Consider the following 20265-nt stretch of genomic DNA (forward strand, 5'->3'; position numbering starts at 1 on the left):
CCATGAGGAACGAATTAAGTATTATTTCTTGAGCCCACATTTTTGTCACACAACTATTGCTAATTTTGTATTCCTTCCTTCTGTCCATGAAATGTCTAGTATTTCTCTTAATGTGTCACCTGGAAAATATATCCTATGTATTCTGTTATTCATCACATCTCTAATGATTGAATCCCCATATAATGCCACCTGATCATCCATTGTCACTTGATTATGAAAAATAAGCAGATTACTATGGCAAGACCTTTCCTTCAATAAACCATGTTGTCCATTATAGAGTATCATATTAGTATCCACCCAGTCTGGAATTCTGTCTTTCACCCATATCTCCAATACCTTAACCACCACTCCTGAGATGCTGATTGGCCTATAATTTGCTACTTTTGTCTTGGAGCCTCCTTTATGCAATGGGACTATTTTGCCCTCTTTCCACTCCATTGGTACCTTTCTTTTACTAAGGCTTAAATTAAATAGCTTGGTCAGAGAAGCTGATAATCCCCTTGTACATTCTCAAAATACAAAGGCCTATGGAAGATGAGATATTTTTAATTAATCCAAAATTCATCTGTAAATTCAGATGAATCAGCTTGTGGCAGTTTGTGTAACTGACATTTTCCAGCAGAAAGCAGATATACATTCAGATTTTCAAATTGCATGCAAAGGGTCAAGTGGTAGCACTCAACAGGCTAAAAGGCTGCACAAAATGAATTGTGTTTGAAGGAAGCTCTTTTCATGAAGGAATAAAGTTGCGAACAACGTAGATGTCTTTTAATGTCTCAAATACATTAGATGATTTCATGCAGGGGAGAATTATTGGAAAGCTTGAAGAAGGCAGCAGAATTACTGATATTGCCAGACAGTTTGGGATCTCACATAGCATTGTATCCAGGTGCCAGGCAGAGTTTCAAGCCAATGGAACGTGTTCCAGATGTTTGCTAGGTCACCCTCACTCTTCCATAGAGCATAAAGACAGATTTTTGACAGTCAGCAAAACATAATCAACACACCACAGCAAGTCAGCTCCATTCAAGCACAGGCACATAGATATATTGACAAACTATGTGTCTGCAACAAGTAAGCATGTAGTCTGCTTCCCTTTATCCACAGCTGATCATAGAGCACATTTTCAGTGGTGGTGTATCCATAAAAATTGGACAAGACACCAGTAGGCTGTGCACACTTTACAGATGAGAGGTGTTTTAGTTTTTCCTCCAATCCTAGCTTAAGGTGGTACTGCTTATCGTGACAAGGAATGTCTTGAAAGGGGAATAGATATGCTGGTGCTGGAGTCATGGTGTGGGGAGGCATTATGCAGAAGGGGCTTACTCAGTTTCAAGTGCTGGAAATAGGGACTATGACTGGTGGATTGCAATGAAATCCTTTGTTATGTTTGATTGTTCCATGGTGCCATAGGCAAAGAATTCATTTTTATGATAACAATGCCACACATCATACATGAGCAGTGGACATACTTCTGGAGAATAAGGATATTAATTGAATCGAGTGGCCAGCATGCTCCCCGGATCTCATTCCCACAGAACATATTTGGGTTACAATAGGGAGGTACATTGCTGCTTGAAATTCCCCTCCAGAAAACAAACAAGGCTTTATCCTTGCTCTGAAGAAGGAGTGGCTAGTTTCCCTCAAGACCTCCTGAATCATATGGTGCTAAGCATGGTACGATGTTGTGAGAGCTGCATTTCAATTGACAGTTGACATTTATGACTTAAGGGGTGAAGCGAATAGCTTTTCATATTGCCCGTTGTCTGTTACGGTCGCACTGAGGGAAAATATTATGAGCAGTTTGCTCGCCCAGAATGGGCATGGAGATTATACATCACTGAAGGAAGTTAAAATGGCTTTTGGTCTTTTGTGTTTGAATGTATCCGTAGGCTTGTAGGCTACAGCTTGCTGAACTAGATCATTGGGATGAGTGGACGTCTTTAGGAAGAACTTTGCAGCTAAAATTTGTAGGAAGGAGAAGATATAAGGAATATTTGTATCTCGGTGAAGTTGATGATTTCTGATGAACCATGGGGCATTTAGGATCATTCTCGAGCATTTGTTCTGAACCTGTTGCAATTTGATAATATTTGTAGTGGAGGTGTGGCTCCAGGCTGGAGAAGCATAAGTAACTATAGGACGAATCGTCAGCTGGTATAAAAGCAGTTTGATTTTGATGTTTAGCTAATAAACGGAAGGTAGATCTGAGCGATGGCTTTAGATGCCTTTGTACATGTAGCTTTGATGTGTTGGTTAAAAGTTGATTTTTTGTCAAGGACGATACCTAAGTAATTTGTTTCCGTCTGCCAGGGAATTTTGGTATTGAATAATAAGATGTCTCCTACAGGAGATATCGACCTTTTTGTGAAGAAAATAGCTGAACTTTTTAGGGGATTTACTTGCAGTCTCCATTTGGAGAACCATCTTTCTAATTTTAGAAGGTTTCTTGAAGTTTTTTAGTAACAAAATGTGGTCGGAGAGATCTGACTAATAATGCTGTGTCATCTGCATACAGGGCCATGATGGATGTCATTGGGTTGATGCCTTTGTACATGTAGCCTTGATGTGTTGGTTAAAAGTTAATTTTTTGTCAAGGACGACACCTAAGTAATTTGTTTCCGTCTACCAGGGAATTTTGGTGTTGAATAATAAGATGTCTCCTACAGTAGATATCGACCTTTTTGTGAAGAAAATAGCTGAGCTTTTTAGGGGATTTACTTGCAGTCTCCATTTGGAGAACCATCTTTCTAATTTTAGAAGGTTTTCTTGAAGTTTTTTAGTAACGAAATGTGGTTGGAGAGATCTGACTAATAATGCTGTGTCATCAGCATACAGGGCCATGATGGATGTCATTGGGTTGTGCGAGATATCAGACATGTATACAGAGAACAGCAATGGGACCAGTAGTGATCCCTGTGGCACTCCGACCAAGATGGGTCGCTGAGATGAGGTAGTGCCGTTAATCTTGACTTGCATGGTCCTGTTTTGCAGATATGAACTAACTAAATGTGTCAATTTCATTGAGATACCAGCTGAGATAAATTTATGTAGCAATCCAAAGTGCCATATTTTGTCAAATGCTTTGGATAGGTCGAGGAAAACAGCTCCCGTGTATTGACGCCACTTGTAGCTGGTAGTAATGTATTCCACAATTCTGTGGATTTGGTGAGTAGTACTGTGGTATTGCCGAAAGCCGAACTGCTCTTTAGGAAGGATGTCTAGTTCATTTATTGAGGCTTGAAGACGTATGAGGATGACCTTCTCTGCAATCTTCCCTAGGTTGGAGATGAGACTGATTGGACGATAATTTTGAGGCAGGTGAGGATCCTTGCCTGGCTTATGTATAGGAATTACATTGGCCAGTTTCCAGGTGGAAGGAAAATAGTGAAGACTTAGGATTGCATTTATAATTATGGTCAGGTGCACTACTGCTTTTTGGGGCAGAAGCTTTTCAGTTTGGAGTGGACATATTTTATACTAAAATGTCCCTCCACATAGTTTTTTTTTGTAAGCACTCTAGATTAATTCCATAACTGCTTCCTAAGAAAATTTCTAACTTTTGCCAAAAACATATTGCAATTTAATTTGTATGAAATTTATAACACATTTTTTGTGTAATGTGATTGATTAGTATGCTGGAAATATATTTGTGTCCACATTTGACTGTAGTTATGAAAATTTTTTCATTTACAGGTAAAAATGTAGTTTGTCCTAGATTTTGGACACCTGTGTATATCTTTTTTTGGGGTGCTTAAGGGTCAAAGCTGTATAACTGAGAGGAGACCTTCACATAGCCTTTAAAGGAATGCGGAGAACCGGCCAGGGCTTATGACCTAATGTCCAATCCTCACCTTCTCGTGGTGTACCCTGTTGGGTATCTACCTGGATACTGAACAAACGAGGATGGGCTGGCAATTTGGGATTTAGCCGACCAAATTGTATTCTTATTGGCTTAAACCAATATACAAAATGATGGTACAACATGAAAAAATTTCATGCCGGCTAGGGCTTCACCCGGTTAAACAAGGCCCCCGTTGTTTTCGCCAAGGAACCAGAGCAAACAGCAAAAAGTCAGCTACAGGAACAAATCTGAAAACACACCCCCAACTCGATATCACCAGAGTTAAAGATCGGTACTATCAACATAAGAAGCCTGAATGGCAAAGAAATGGTGCTAGCTGAGGAATTAGATAAGTACCAGATCGACATTATAGGGGTGACTAAAACAAAAAAAAAGGCAAAAACTGGTGAGATCTTTCTAAGCAATAAATAAAAAATGTTATATTCAGGCAATGACAAGCAAGGAAAAGAAGTTGTAGCCATAGTATTCAACACAAAATACAAGGCTCTTCTTCTTGAATGGCAGGCAGTCTCAAGTAGATTGATGTGGGCAAATAACAGAATAAGGAATTGGACAATGAGACTTATTTGTGCCTTTGGTCCCACAGAAGGTTCTACTAAGGTAGAAGTGGAGGAATTTTTTGAGGCTTTAGAGAAAGCAACTGACACAATGAAAAAGGAAAAGTTGGTCCTTGTTGGGAATCTAAATAGCAGAGTAGGAAATGGTTGTCAGACATACAAAAATATTTTGGGAAAATTTGGAGAAAAGAGCAAAGCTAATAATAATGGAAAATACCTGTTGGATTTCTGCTCAGGACACGGACAAGTTATTACTAGCACCGTGTTCCAACATAAAAATGTGCACAAATTCATATGGAGAGAAGAGGCAAGGAATTAGAAAAGTCTCACTGACTATGTTATTTGATAGTGATGTTTTCTCCCTGGTGCAGGACACCAGAGTGTACAGAAGATTTGAAATTGGAAGTGATCAATATTTAGTCTTGAGCAGGATAAAATTGAATTTCATATTGAAAAAAATAACATGCAAGAAAGTTTTAAAGGGAATAAAAGTTGAGCGGCTCTCAGATGTGAACTGTAGACTAAAATACACAAAGATTATTCAAGAAAAAAATCAGAGTTTAAGAACAAGAACCAAACTTTGGATATTCAATGGCAAGCATTGAAGAAAACCCCTGATTGATTCAGCCAGAGAGGCATGTGGTGAGGTTGTCTGCAAGGATAGAAAAATTAGAACTCCATGGTGGACACAGGAAGTTAAAGAGACGGTGAAAGAAAAGAAGAAAGCATATCAAAAGTCCCGGCAAATAAGTCAGCTTGTGCTCTTAGAGAATACAGAGACAAATGTAAGAAAGCTAAACAGTGTGTAAAACTAGCTAAACAACAGTCATGGGAGGACTTTGGCAAGAACATAGAAAATAAATATCAAGAAGGTGGCAAAATATTCTGGAGGTTGTTGAAGAAGCTTAGGAATGGAGGAAAGAGTTCTGTAAAAGGAGTTAGGGATGATAAAGGTGACATAAAAACGGGAGAAAAAGATATCCTTGAAGTATGGAATAATTACTTTGAAAATTTGCTAAATGAAAGAAGCAGTGATGACAGCATAGTGATAAAAAACACTGACAAGGCATTCAGTCAGGAATACATATCCATACTTCAAGTAGAAAAAGCCATCAAAGGCTTGAAATCTGGAAAGGCAGCAGGAGTAGATGATATTCGACCAGAAATGCTGATGTATGGTTGTATAAAAGTCTTACAGTGGCTGCACTGCATAGTTCATTGGAGTAGAGCTCTCATAGTACCCATATATAAAAAGGGAAATAAAACTGAATGTGAGAATTACAGAGGTATTTCCCTACTGAGTGTTCCTGGTAAGATCTATGCAAGTATACTGGAGAAACGGTTGAGAAGAATTGTGGAAGAAAAGCTTGGTGAAGAACAAGCTGGATTCGGGTCAAATATAGGCTTTCAGGATCAGATCTTCACTTTACGACAAATAGTCGAGAAATAATGGGAATATAACAAAGATCTGTATTTAAGTTTTGTCGATTTGGAAAAGGCATATGATGAGGTTCCAAGAGAGAAGCTATTCAAAATGCTACAGTTATATGGTGTCAATGGGGCATTATATCAAGCAATACTTAGTCTTTATTTGAGTTGTAAGTCAGCAGTTAGAATTGAAGGAAGTACAGGAAGATAGTTTAATGTTAAATCTGGTGTAAGACAAGGATGTACATTATCCCCTCTGTTATTCATTATCTATATGGATCACATTATGAAGGAAAGTGCTATTAAACATGATATCAAAATTGGAGATGTTAATGTCAGCTCTTTGCTTTATGCCGACGATGTTATACTTCTAAATAAATCCGCTACAAGTCTGCAAGATTCTCTGACTAAATTGAATAACTGTTGTAATAGATATGGTATGAAGGTCAGCAATAAAAAGACAAAGACAATGAAAATAGGCAGAATCATTGAAAATGTCAACTGTGTTGTGAATGTAGAACAAGTAAAGCATTTGAGCTACTTAGGCACGATTTTTAGTGAAGGTGGAAAATTAAATATGGAAATAGACAACAGAATCAACAAAGCTGGTATGGTTGGAAGTCAATTGAATAAATTCATATGGAATAAGAGAGAGAAATTAGTCAGAAAACTAAATTAGCTGTATGCAATGCAGTGTTCAAACCAGTTTTAACTTATGGATCTGAGAGCTGGGTCAGACGTAAATCACTTGACCAAATACTAGAAACCGCAGATATGAGAGTCCTGAGAAAGATTAGAGGCATGAACAGATGGAATCAATGGCAATATCTTATTAAAAACGAGAATATTAGGAAAGAACTTGACATTGTCACGATCCAGGAATGCATTAGCAGAGCTAATCTCAGGTGGTATGGTCACTTAAACGGAATGGGCGAAGAAAGATCAGCAAATCAAGTGTTCTCTGCCAAGTTGGCAGGAAAGTGACCCAGAGGAAGACCAAGATATAGGTGGATTGATACGGTACAAAGTGCCTTAGAAGATAGAAATATAAGATCTGGTAATGTTGGAGTCTTGACAAGTAACAGACTGATTTGGAGTAAAATTGTAGATAGGAAGTTAGTAATGAAGTAAATTTTTAATGTAGTACTATCATATCCTGTACACCCTTTGAGGGTACATGGCAAGAAGTTGATGATGATGAGGCACGATTTTTAGTGAAGATGTTAAATTAAATATGGAAATAGACAACAGAATCAACAAAGTTGGTATGGTAGGAAGTCAATTGAATAAATTCATATGGAATAAGAGAGAAATTAGTTAGAACACTAAATTAGCTGTATACAAGACAGTGTTCAAACCAGTTTTAACTTATGGATCTGAGAGCTGGGTCAGAAGTAAAACACTTGACTAGAGACCGAAGATACGAGAGTCCTGAGAAAGATTAAATGCGTGAACAGATGGCATAAATGGCAATATCATATTTAAAACGAGAAAATTTAATAAAGAACTAGAAATTGTCAGCATTCAGGAATGTGTTAGCATAGCTAATCTCAGGTGGTATGGTCTCTTAAACAGAATGGGTGAGGAAAGATTAGCAAAGCAAATGCTCTCTGCTAGGTTGGCAGGAAAACAACCCAGAGGAAGACCAAAATATAGGTGGATTGATATGGTACAAAGTGCCTTAGACGATAGAAATATAAGATCTGATAATGTTGGAGTCTTGACAAGTAACAGACTGATTTGGAGGAAAATTGTAGATAGGAAGTTAGTAATGGTGTAATTTTTTTCATGTAGTACTATCATATCCTGTACATCCCTTGAGGGTATATGGCAGGAATTTGATGATGATGAAGTCTAGTTTTTGATTGAGTTTTTCTTCTTAATCCTTCTTCTTGTTTTTGATAGGTTTTAAGTCAAAACTTCTTGACTTTTTGTTGTTTAGCCATTTTATTCTTTCCAATTTGGGGTTTATTTTAATTTTGGCTCTGACCAGTCTGTGGTCACTTCCTGTTTTTACTTGATTCACTACTGAGGTATCTTGAACTATTTCTTTATTATTACACAGTATATAATCTATTTCATTTTTTATTTCTCAGTTTGGACTTCTCCATGTCCATTCTCTCAAAATTTTTGAGAAATATGATTACAACTAAATCTATGCCTAGAAGAGGGGAAGACACCAGAAAATTGGAAAAATGCTACTCTGATACTGTTATTTAAAAAAAGGGGACAAAGAAGAAGTAAAGAACTATAGACCAATTAGTATTCTCTCTAATCTGTACAAAATTCTCACAAAAGTAATAATAAACAGGTTAACACCTCTTCTAGACTCAAATCAACCAGTAGAACAAGCAGGATTCCATAAAGGCTTTAACACAATTGATCATATTCATTGATCATATCAATTGAAAAGAATAAAAAATTTTTCCATGTCCATTTCTACCGTATATGTGTGGTCCTGTTGTATCTATTTGATGAATGGAATGACCTACTTTGGCATTAAAATCGCCCATTACTATAGTAAAGTTTTGATTGCTATTTCTTTTTTTTTTTTATCTAGAGTGTGCTGCAGTGAGTCATAAAATGTTAAAGCTGTTAAATATATATAGGTCAGTAATTCCACTTTGGAAGGAACAATGGTGACAGATCTTCTGCCTCCTGCTCAAATGACATAACAGTCAGACCTGGTCACAAACTCCATTTTTGTTCCCCCCCCCATCTTTTGCATTCAGATGTTACTATTGTAACACTACCCACTGCCAACTCTTATATAGGCAACCAAGGCTTCCCAACAGTTCTTCTAAGAATAGTTATTTTCTCCTCCTCTTCACAGCTTCAGTACTCTCTCTCTCTCATTATTCTCCTTTTCAGCGACAACCTCTCCAGATGCCAGATGTCTACTAATTCATCACATTCAGTTCCATCTATCTCTTCAATTTATTCCATGCATTTTCAGCTAACTTCTCTTTGCGCATCTCTGCCAACATGCTATTCATCTACTTTGTTCACCATCTTAGATGAACTGAGATGATGAACAAAAATAATAGTCAGTGTACTCCTCATATCTTCAAAGAAAGAAAAGATAATCAGCTTGCTTCTCAGATACAAGTAGTGCACTAATTATCTTTCATTGAAGCATATTTTAATATCCACCTTAATACTTGCCTTCTATTCTTTTGTTTATATAACTATACCACCAGCTTTCCTGCTTGTTCGTCATTTCCAAAGCTTGACATTCTACTTCCATTCTACCAGCTGCATTTACTTGCTTACTTTCACTTGTACCCTCTTTCTTTTGCTTGTATTCATACTCTCTCTCTCTCACCTTCCCTCCCGCCATTCCTCCCCCCCCCTTGCTTGCCGGCATTCATTTTCTCTTACTTTCTATTGTTCATTTTTCTCTTGCTTGTTAACATTCATAATCTCTTTCTTACATGTGCTCATAATCTTGTGCTTACATATACTCTTGTTTGTCCTTCTGCCTATTACCACTTAAAACTTTATGCTCTTCTCTTCTTTTGACTTCTGTTAGTCATTTATTTCTCAATACTGCCAACTCTTATATAGATAAGAGTTGGCAGTATTGAGGACTCAGCTTCCTAACAGTTCTTTACTCCTTCTCTATTCACAGCTGCTCTCATTACTTTCCCTTTCAGCCACAACTTCATTACTCTCTCTCTCATTACTCCTCCTTTTACTTGCTCCTTTTTTTTTTTTTTTAACAGCTACTGTGATCTACTTTAAACCCAAAAATTCATAAAAAAAATGCAGTCCTATTTGGAATACCTCATTTCTATAACTAAACCACCAGCTTTCTGTTTGTTTGTCATTTCCAAAGCTTCATTCTTAATCCTCCTAGAAGACATTCTTTGAGGTTAACATGCTGCACTTCTGATGATGAACCATCCTCAGGAAATCCATGTCACTTAATTTGTTTGAACTACTTTGACTATGGTCACAAAGATTGATTATAAAAGATTCGAACTTATTTGAGATTAATTATTCTAAAAGATCACATAATCTAAATTAATTATTTAAGTGCCTCCATGGTGCAATTGGATGAACTACAGGATATTGCCTCTTTTAATTGGAAAAGACCTAAGTTCAGTTCTCCTCTTGACAAGAATAATCTATAATCTTTATTATATAGGCTTTTTTTTTTTTTTTTTTTTTTTTTTTTTTTTTTTTTTAGTTAAAGATGAGTTAGCCAACTCACATGAAAGCAGTAGGTTTTTCCTTCCAGAAATCTTCATTTTATTTTTTTTTAAATCTCATATGCAGGCACATCAGTCAGAAACATATGCAGTTTACAGACAGAAAGTACTATTGGGGAGTAGTAGTAATGGATAATGCTGTTGTGTGTATGTGTGTGGGTTTTGTGGAGTAATGGGCTCTTTTGAAATGAGTCCTTGGAGGTGTTACATAATAATATTCTAAGAGATCAATATCTGTGTCGATCTTCTAGATTACAATGCACGTTAAGAAAGTCACATTAAGCATATATTAACATGAATTACAAAACAGTATTTTACTCTAATATGTACACTGATAGTGTGTTTTAATGGTTTTGGGAATTGCAGCACAGAGAGTAATTAAGTTTAATCATACAAAATATTTACATGTTATATTTGAATAATGAAACAGTATAATTATTATTAATTATATGAAGAGCCAAAGGCTTCAATTCGGCGACATGAACTTATTTAAGTTAAGGGATATTGCATCCCATATTGTTTCTTAGCCGAATAAGAAACTCAAAGAGTTTCATGCCGAATATAGAAACTATATAAAGTTCGGCGATTCCAAGCGTAAGCAAATACCTGGAAAGCAGCACCTGATCCATTTAGGTAGTGCAAACTGAGGCAACTCATAGAAAGGGGCCTCCTCTCATAATGTTGAACAGTAATACAGCCCCTAGGAGCTAAGTTCACATTATGGGTAAATACCAAGAATAGTGATCGGAGCTTGCTCCACCCTTTCTATGAGTTGCCTCAGTTTGCACTACCTAAATGGATCAGGTGCTGCTTTCCAGGTATTTGCTTACGCTTGGAATCGCCGAACTTTATATAGTTTCTATATTCGGCATGAAACTCTTTGAGTTTCTTATTTGGCTAAGAAACAATATGGGATGCAATATCCCTTAACTTAAAAAACAGTATAATTATATTTTTTTTAAAATACAGTGCATATTGTTGAGTATACACTTTTTTTTTTTGGTCATTATTTTAGTGATAGGTGATTATAAAGAGATAAATGTGATGGCATAATTCCATTGTCTTCAAAATTGGAATAAACTTCTATGAAAAAAGCTGGATTGACATTTCTCATTTATTGTTTTTGGTATTTTTTATACATAGAGGATGTCATGTATAGATGGAGAATCATATAGTGCATTCCACTTTCTAAATGAAAAAATGGTGTAGAGTATAAGTCCTTGCAAATATCACATTATGATAATACTAGAATATTAACCTTGTTGGATGTGTCCTGTTTGTGCTATACTATATTGTGTCAGCACATCTTTCACAGTTTTTTTTTTTTTTTTTTTTCCCTGTAACTAGGTATTTTAGGTTGTGTAGCAGGTTGTACTAATAAAAATATTGTTCCTTTGCTAAGAATATCCCATTCATTTTTCATTTAATATGCTGCCTGTTTGAATGCTGGGAAAAAAAAAAATAAAACGAAAAACCTGTAACCCCAAAAATGTTTATCCCTCATTCTAAGCTTTTATATATATTTTTATCTTTTTAAATATCTTTGAGCGCTATTGAGCCAGCCTTTTGGTCAAATTAAGCTCAAAAATTGTCTGTCAGTATTTATTCTTATTTTATAAGAAGATTATAAGTTGCATTATAATTTATAACTGATCGTGCACATGGAACCATATCCTATTACCTTTGCTAACATAAATGATACTAATACTACTGAACTGGACTTCTGTTGGTTCACTGAAATTTATATTTTTATTTTTATTCACAAATTAAAATTTATTTTATTCATTATATTTACATAAAATTGGACTCAACCCTACTTCAAAAATTCTAATTTGTATTATGGGAATTGGCCATATTTTGTCGCTTGAGTTTTTTGGGAATGTGGAAGTGGCTGAATTTGTGGGTTGCAAAGTTTAGCTAATAGACAGAAAAGATAAAATATGATAGAAACACACACAGGTTACTAAATGGGCTATACAGTAGATGCTAAAGAAATTTTTCGGTGCAAGACTAGACTGGGGAGAACAAAATATCATCCCTAGATATTCTATATGAATGAGGTTAACAAGGTTATAAAGATGAGATTTTTTGCTAGAAAGGTGGTAATTGAGTGGACAGAGGCAGTCATAAAAGCTTTATTAGTGAGCGACTTTAAAGATATACGATATTCATTATGTCAATAGTGGTTAGTGTGGGTCTCCCACAATGCTTCATTTGACTTCTTGGGGATGCCCATGTAATAATAATTATGTACAATATTTAATTTTGAGTATTATGCAAAGTCATGCTAGTTAATTAAATATTTGAAAATATAGTTAAAAGATAATTAATGTTATTTCTAATAATATATATTTTGAACTTTCAGCCAGTATTACTGTCGACACTGAAATTAACCAGGTGGTATGGTTTCCATGGAGAAGACCTGATAAATGCTTTCATTGGCATCTTTTAAAGCTTGCTCAGTCAAAAGATAGAGTTATAAGGCATTTAGCAATTAAAGCACTTTCTGAGTTGCCTAATTTGAGTGGTAAGTATTAAAACTCATTATAAAAAATTAGTAAAGACTTTTTTTTTTCCAAAAAATTATTTTAGCAAACAAGCAGGCAATTGTTGTAACCATTAAATAACTTCCATTCATGGAGGTCCTAGAAAAATATTTGTAGGACATTAATTGAATTTAGTATAAATGCTTGCTGGCCTGATTTGTTAGCATATCTACTCTCCAACTAACAGACTGCAGATTTGAATCCAGCCATGAATTGAATGTTTGTTAATGTCTTGTGGTTGGAGATGAATTTCATCACTTGGTGTGAGACCACTGTCCTGCATATTCTATGCCTGAAGTGGTGTGAAAACTTCCATGTTTGGTTTCTGTGCTATGTAAAAAATATAAATGCTCAATGCTCAACCTACAAACACCTAGGCCTTTGTAGCTCAGTGGAAGTGGCATTTGCACCCTTTGTGCTAGGCTGCCCAAAGATAGACTAAAGTTCAAGTCTAGTTGCCGCTAGAGGAACGTTTTCTAAGCCTTTCTTCGACCAGTTCGTGAGTTAGTTGATCATCTCTGGCACAGGCAAGCAGGTTTTTTTCTCCTGGAAACTCAGGTTTTTCATCCTGTAAACTCAAGAAAATCGACCATGGAACCCACATTAGGTATCCTGTTAGGGTTAGGTTACCAAGAGATGGCAGCACAAGTTTGCCTATGTCTCTTCATCTCTTCCTCGGTTGCCACTCATAATTAGTGATAGTCTTTATCTCTGATTGACTACCGGTGGAGATTGAACTACCCTCTCAGTCTCCAAAAGCTGGATAGGGTTAAATGGCCTCGCCTTCTCCTTATAAGGGAATAAAAGTCATTAGTGGATTTATTTCTCTTTATTTTTTTACTCAGCCCACCCACGGAATGAATATACTGTAGGTATACAAAAAAAAGTGTGCTGTGGGTTTTTGTACTTAGATACAGTACTTTATTGTTAATGATTTTATTTACTTGGAAAAGAATATGCTGTGTTCAGGCAAAACAGATGTTGTGAACATCAGAATTTCATTTTATGACAAGTGGTTGAGAAATCAGATAATGGCATATGACAAGGTACCTAGGGAAAAACTTTTCAAAACACTTATATTGGATGTATAAGTGTTTTGGACTTATATACAGTTATATTGGATAAATGGAACATTATACAAAGCAATACATAGTCTGCAATTAAGTTGTCAGTGCAGTAATTGAAGGAAATTCAGGAAGATTGCTTGTTTGGTGTAAAATCAGGGGTAATGCAATGATGCACATTATCCCCCCTCTTATTCATCACCTACAGTATATAGATTGAAGAGGCGGGGGGGATAATGTACATCATTGCATTACCCCTGATTTTACATCAAACAATTTTCCTGTATTTCCTTCAATTCTAACTGCTGACTGAAAACTTAATTGCAGATGCTGTATTGCTCTGTATAATGTTCCATTTATCCCATATAATTGTAATGTTTTGAAAAGTTTTTCCCTAAGCACCTGGTTGAGAAATCTGGTCATAATTTCTCAACCGCTGTCATAAAATAAAATGATGATGTTCACAACATCTGTTTGCTCTTTTTTTTATGAAAGAAAATGGCATTAAACCTGATATTAGAATCAGAGATATCAAGCTTAGCTGTCTGCTTTTCTCAGATGATGTTGCACTCCCTAAACACATTCATTCCATGTCTCCAGGATTCTTTAACTAAATTGAATTACAGCTGTTACAAATTTAGCATGAAAATCTGCAATAAAAGGACCAAAATTGAAAATAGCCAGAAACATAGACAACTTCAGTTGCATTCTTAGTGGAGAGAATCTATAGATCAAGTAAAATATTTAAGCTATTTAAGCACAATTTTTATATATAAGACGGCTAACGAGGTTATTCCAAAAATTAAATACAATTAGAAAAAACCCTGGATGACTGAATCAATACTAGAACTTATGAATGAAAGACAAAAAAAAGAAAAGTACACAACAGTATAGAATAATCAGTAAAATTATAAAAAATGAATGCAAGAAGTCTAAAGACAAGTGGCTAAATGAAAAATGTAAAGAAATAGAGGAATTGGACAAGAAAACAATAGTAAAGAAATGCATAAGTCAAACCAAGCTCTGACAAATAAAAAGAAAAATTTCAACCATAATCCTTGTATAAAAGATCAAAATGGAAAAATGCTACTAGAGACACAAGATATCATAAAAAGATGGAAAGAATATGGAAAAGAACTGTTTGATCTGATCGCACAGACGCACCAGATATACAAAATATGGATGGTGAACCAATTACATATGAAGAAATAGAATACTCTATACCCTCTCTATACTAATAGAACACTCTAAGTCAAATGAAAACAGGTAAAACACCAGGCCCTGATCTGATCCCTGTTGAATTGTCAAAGAAAGTAAATAAAAACACATTTAATGACCTAAAGGTTATTTTTAATAACATCTATGATACAGGATACATTCCTGATGATCTAAGGAAATCCATCTTTGTCACTATTCCTAAAATTCCAAGAACTTTTTGAATGTTCAGAATATAGACTAATAAGTTTAACAAGCCATGTTACAAAATTACTATTGAGAATAATCCTAGAAAAAATAAAAGACACTTTGTCAGTAAAAATAGAAGACACTCAGTCAGGTTTTCAAAAAGACAAAGGTACAAGAGAAGGAGTTTTCAATTTGAAAACATTATGTGAAAGAAGCCTTGATAACCAGAAAAGCATATCTTTGTTTTATTGATTACCAAAGCATTTGATTCAATAGATCACAAGAAATTAATACATATCCTACAGAATAACGAGTTAAAAGGAAAAGATCTACGTATAATTACAAATATATACTGGAATCAAATGGCCTCAATAAGATATAAAAATGCATATTCTGACAACTTTGAAATCAAAAAAGGAGTAAGACAAGGATGTGTCTTATCACCCTTACTGTACAATATACATAGTGAGCAAGTTTTAAAAATATTTCAGAACTGAAGGGTGTAAAAGTCAGAGGTAGGAACTTCAACAACTTCAGGTATGCAGATGACACAGTCCTTATAGCTGAATCTGAAGATGATCTTCAAAACTTAGTCACAGAAATTTACAACAGAAGCTTAGACATGGGATTATTTATTAACCTAAAGAAAACAAAGTGCATGATTATATCAAAAGATCCAATCAATAAGAAACTAAACATAACTGTTAACAAAAAGAAAATTGAACAGGCTCAGTCTTTTGGGACAAATGTTTACAGACAGAGGAAATTCCCTTAAAGAAATAAAAAAGAAGAATAGAGATAGCAAGAAATACCTTTATTGATATGAAAACTGTTCTAACATCCAGAGACATTAATATAGATACAAGAAAAAGATTAAGCTCCTGTGTAGCTCAGTAGAAGTGGCGTTTGCACTCTACAGCGCTTGACTGCACGACGAAAGGCATTCAAATCTAGTCGCTGACTAGAGGAACTTTTTCTAAGCCTTTTCTCAACCGGTTCCAGAGTTAGTTGATCTCTGGCATGGGCTAGCAGGTTTTTTGTCCCATAAACTCAAGAAAATCGGCCGTCGAATCCACACTATTTTCAGACATTAAATATATTGTGTTAGGGACCACCAGATGGCGGCACTTACTAGCTGCCTTCTTCACTGCATGCCAATTAATTAGTGATAGCCTTGGGCCAGCTATCTCTGATTGGCTGCCAGTGGAGATTGAACTGCCCATTCAGTCTCTAAAAGTTAGATAGGGCTTAAAAATGGCCTCGCCTACTCCCTATATGGGAACTAAAAGGCATTAGCTGATTTTTTTTTTTTTTTTTTTTGAAAAAGATTAATAAAATGCTATATCTGGTCAAACCTTTTCTACAACAGTGAAACTTGGACTCTAAATAAAGAAGCAGAGATTAGAAGCTTTCAAAATGTGGACCATCAGAAGAATGTTGAAAATACCATGGACAGAGAAAATGAAAAATGAAGATGTTTTAAAGAAAGCAAAAATGAAAAGAACATTAAAAAATAATTAAAGAACGAAAACTTAAATATTTTGAACATCTAACTAGACAAGAAGGCATTCAGAAATTAATATTAGAAGGGAAACTGGATGGGGAAAAAAAGAGAGATAGGCAGACCCATGAGAATGTGGTTTGAAGACATTAAGGACTGAGACTGGCTTGAATTACCATAAATGTTCCAGAGCAGCAAAAGAAAGAAAAAAGTTCCATGACATGGTTGCCAACCTCCTGCTAGGGGGGAATGACACTTTAAGAAGAAGAAGCAGCACAAGTTTTAGTAAGATGACAAATTAAATTTGGAAATAGACAACAGAATAAGTAAAGCTGGTATGGTGGCGAGCCAGCTGAATAAATTCATATGGAATAAAAGAAAAATTACCCAAGCCACCAAACTAGTAGTGTACAAGACAGTGTTCAAATTAGTTTTAAGTTATGGACCTGAGATTTTTGTTAGAAATAAAGCACTTATATACAGATATGAGAGTTCTGAAAAAATTTAAGGTCCTGAAGGCATCAATGGCAGAATCATGTTAAAAATGAGGACATTAGGACAAGAACTTGACATTGGTTGTATTCGGGAATGTGTGAGCAGGGATGATCTGAGGTGGTATGAACACCTAAACAAAATAGGAAAAGAAAAGTTAACAATGCCTGTGTTTGATTCCAAAATAGCAGGAAAAAGACCCAGAAGAATAAGACCACTGTCTAGGTGGATTGATTCAGTCAGAAATGCCTTAGAGGAATGAAATGTTAGATATATTGAAGTATTGACAAGTATATTGAAGTATTGACAAGTATATTGAAGTATTGACAAGTAATAGACTAATTTGGAGAAAAATTATTCCATATAAATTTATGGAATAAAAATTTATTCCATAAATTTATGTGGAATAAAAAATAAACTCTTTTATTCCATATAAATTTATTCAGCTGGCTACCCACCATATCAGCTTTGCTTATTCTGGTGTCTACTTCTAGATTTAACCTGCTGTCTTCACTAAAAACTTGAGTTGAAATACCTAAATCACTGAACTATTTTACTTGTTCTATAGGATCTCCATTCAGAATGCAGCTGAATTTTATATGCTCCTGCCTATTTTCATAGTATTGGTCATTTTATTGCTGATTTTCATGCCAAATTTGTTACAATTGCTATTCAATTTAGTAAGAGAATCCTGCACTAGATGTGCTCAGGAGTACAACATCATCTGCATAAAGCAAAGAGCTAAGTTTGACATCTCCAATTCTAATATCAGGCATAATGCCACTTTCTTTCATAATGTGCATTCATGTCTTACCCCTGATTTTATATCAACCCATCTTCCTGTATTTCCTTCAATTCCCGCTGCTGACTGACAACTTAAATGTCTGTTATATGTTGCTCTGTATAATGTTCCATTCACCCCATATAATTCTAGTATTTTGAAAAGCTTTTCTCTTTGCACCTTGTCTATTCTGTCTCCAGATCTACAAAATTTAAATACAGATCCTTGTCATATTCCCACTATTTCTCAACTATTGGGGTATTAAAGTGAAAATCTGATCTTAACAACCTCTATTTAGCCTGAAACTTGTACTCCAAGTTTCTCTTCCACAATCTTTCTCAATCTCTTTTCAAGTATGCTTACATAAATCTTACTTGGAACATTTAGTAGAGAAATTCCTCTGCTTTATTCCCTTTTTTATTGATGGGTACTATGAGAGCTCTACTCCAGTCATCGGGAATTCGACCTTCTGACCAGGCCCTCTGAATTATGAAGTGTAAACATTGCAAAACTTTTACACCTCCATACTTAAGCATTTCTGGTTGAATATCATATACTCCAGCTGCCTTTCCACATTTTAAGTTTTTGATGGTTTTTTTCCCTATCTCAAGTATTGATATGTTCTCCTTTTTGCATTTCTCTTGAAAATTTTTGAGTACACTTCTGTCACTGTTTGGTTCATTTAATAGTCTTTCAAAGTAATTCTCCAGACATCTAGGCTATACTGATCCTCATTTTTCATTTCACCATTATCATCTTTGGTTCCTTTCACAGTACTCTCTTCTCCATTTCTAAGCTTCTTCAATAGGCCCCAGAACATTTTGTCATTCTCCTGATATTTATTTTCCATACTCTTACCAAAGTCTTACCATGACTTTTGTTTAGCTACTTTTATACACAGCTTAGCTCTCTTACATTTTTCTCTGTATTCTTTTAGGGCATCTGCTGACTTATTTGCTAGGAACTTTTGGTATGCTTTCTTCTTTACCAGGACTGCTTCTTTAACTTCTTCTGTCCACCACAGTGTTCTTATTTTTCTATCCTTGCAGACAACTTCCCCACATACCTCCCTAACTGAATCCATCAATGTCTTCTTCAGAGTTTGCCACCGAGACTCCAAGGTTTGGTTCTTGATTTTAATTTGTTTAATTTAATTCCTTCAATGTCTGTATAGTCGAGTCTACAATTTACTTATAAAAGCTGCTCAACTTTAATTCTTTTTAAAGCTTTCTTACATATTGTTCTTTACATTGTGATATCCATTTTTATTCTGCTTAGTACTAAGCAATGGTCAGTTTCAATTTCAAATCCTCTGTACGCTCTTGTATCCTGAACCAGCATAACGATATCACTGTCAAAAATAATATTGTCAATGAAGCTTTTCTTATTTCCTATGTCTTCTCTCCATGTGAACTTATGCACATCTTTATGTTGGTAATGACTAGTCCATGTCCTGAGCAGAAGTCTAGTGAATACTTACCATTATTATTAGCTTTGTCCTTTTTTCCAAACGTTTCCAAAATGTTTCTATATGTATGGTGAGATTCATTTCCCTCTACTTCAGATCTTCAACAAGGATCACTTCTGTTTTTTTTAATGTCTGCTGCCTGTTCTAATGACTGAAAAAATTTCTCCACTTCTTCCTTAGAAGAATCTTTCTTGGGACCATAGGCATAAATAAGTTTAATTGTCCATTTCCTCATTTTGAAGTTTGCCCATTTAACTCTACTTGAAACTGCCTTCCAATCAAGAAGTTTATCTTTATGTTTGGTGTTGAATGCTATTGCCACTCCTTCCTTTCCTTAATCATTATTGCTTGAAAATAACATCCTATACTTGTTATCTAGTAAGATCTCACCTATTTTTGTCTTCTTTGTCTCAATAATGCCAATTATGTCCATGTGATAATTTTCCTATCCTTCTGCAAGTTAAATTTCCTTCCATTAATAATCCTTATGTTGATGGTTCCTATCTTCCATTCTTCTGGTATTGAGTTTATTCTTCTTTTTCTAGATGTTGAATTGGTGCTTGTTCCAGTAGCTGACTTTTCACTGTTCATCCTTGTTCCCTGATGAAAACAACAGGGATCTTGTTGAACTGGGCTATGTCCCAGCCAGCAGGAAATCTCATCATGTTGTACCATTATATGCATTTTTGGTTTAAGCCAATAGAGAGAGAGTATAATTTGGTCAGCTAAGTCCCTAATTGCCAGCCCATCCTCATTCATCAGTACCCAATAGATACTAATTGGGCACACCACATCAAGGTGAGAATTGGACATTAGGTCAGAAGCCCCAGTCGGTTCTCCACATTCCTGAAAGACTATGTGGAGATCTCCTCCCAGTTATTTGGCTTTGACTTTTAACCCACTCCCTTATTTTTTATTTTCCATATACATATTTATACACAGAAA

General features: G+C 35.3%; 1 protein-coding gene across 2 annotated transcripts in view; it reads left to right on the forward strand.

The window, feature by feature from the left end:
* The window catches only part of LOC150106396 (protein SERAC1-like), a 281390-nt gene that overhangs the window by 60510 nt on the left and 200615 nt on the right, over positions 1-20265 (forward strand). For both annotated transcript variants that reach the window (XM_090393115.1, XM_090393116.1), the window contains exon 5: positions 12430-12591. In XM_090393115.1, coding sequence (XP_090249241.1) covers positions 12430-12591 — 162 coding nt within the window. The remainder of the gene's footprint in view (positions 1-12429; positions 12592-20265) is intronic.

The sequence above is a fragment of the Typopeltis vanoorti genome, chromosome 5, assembly GCF_054136105.1.
Source record: "Typopeltis vanoorti isolate ZY-2024b chromosome 5, IOZ_Tvanoo_1.0, whole genome shotgun sequence".
In the NCBI taxonomy this organism is placed as follows: domain Eukaryota; kingdom Metazoa; phylum Arthropoda; class Arachnida; order Uropygi; family Thelyphonidae; genus Typopeltis; species Typopeltis vanoorti.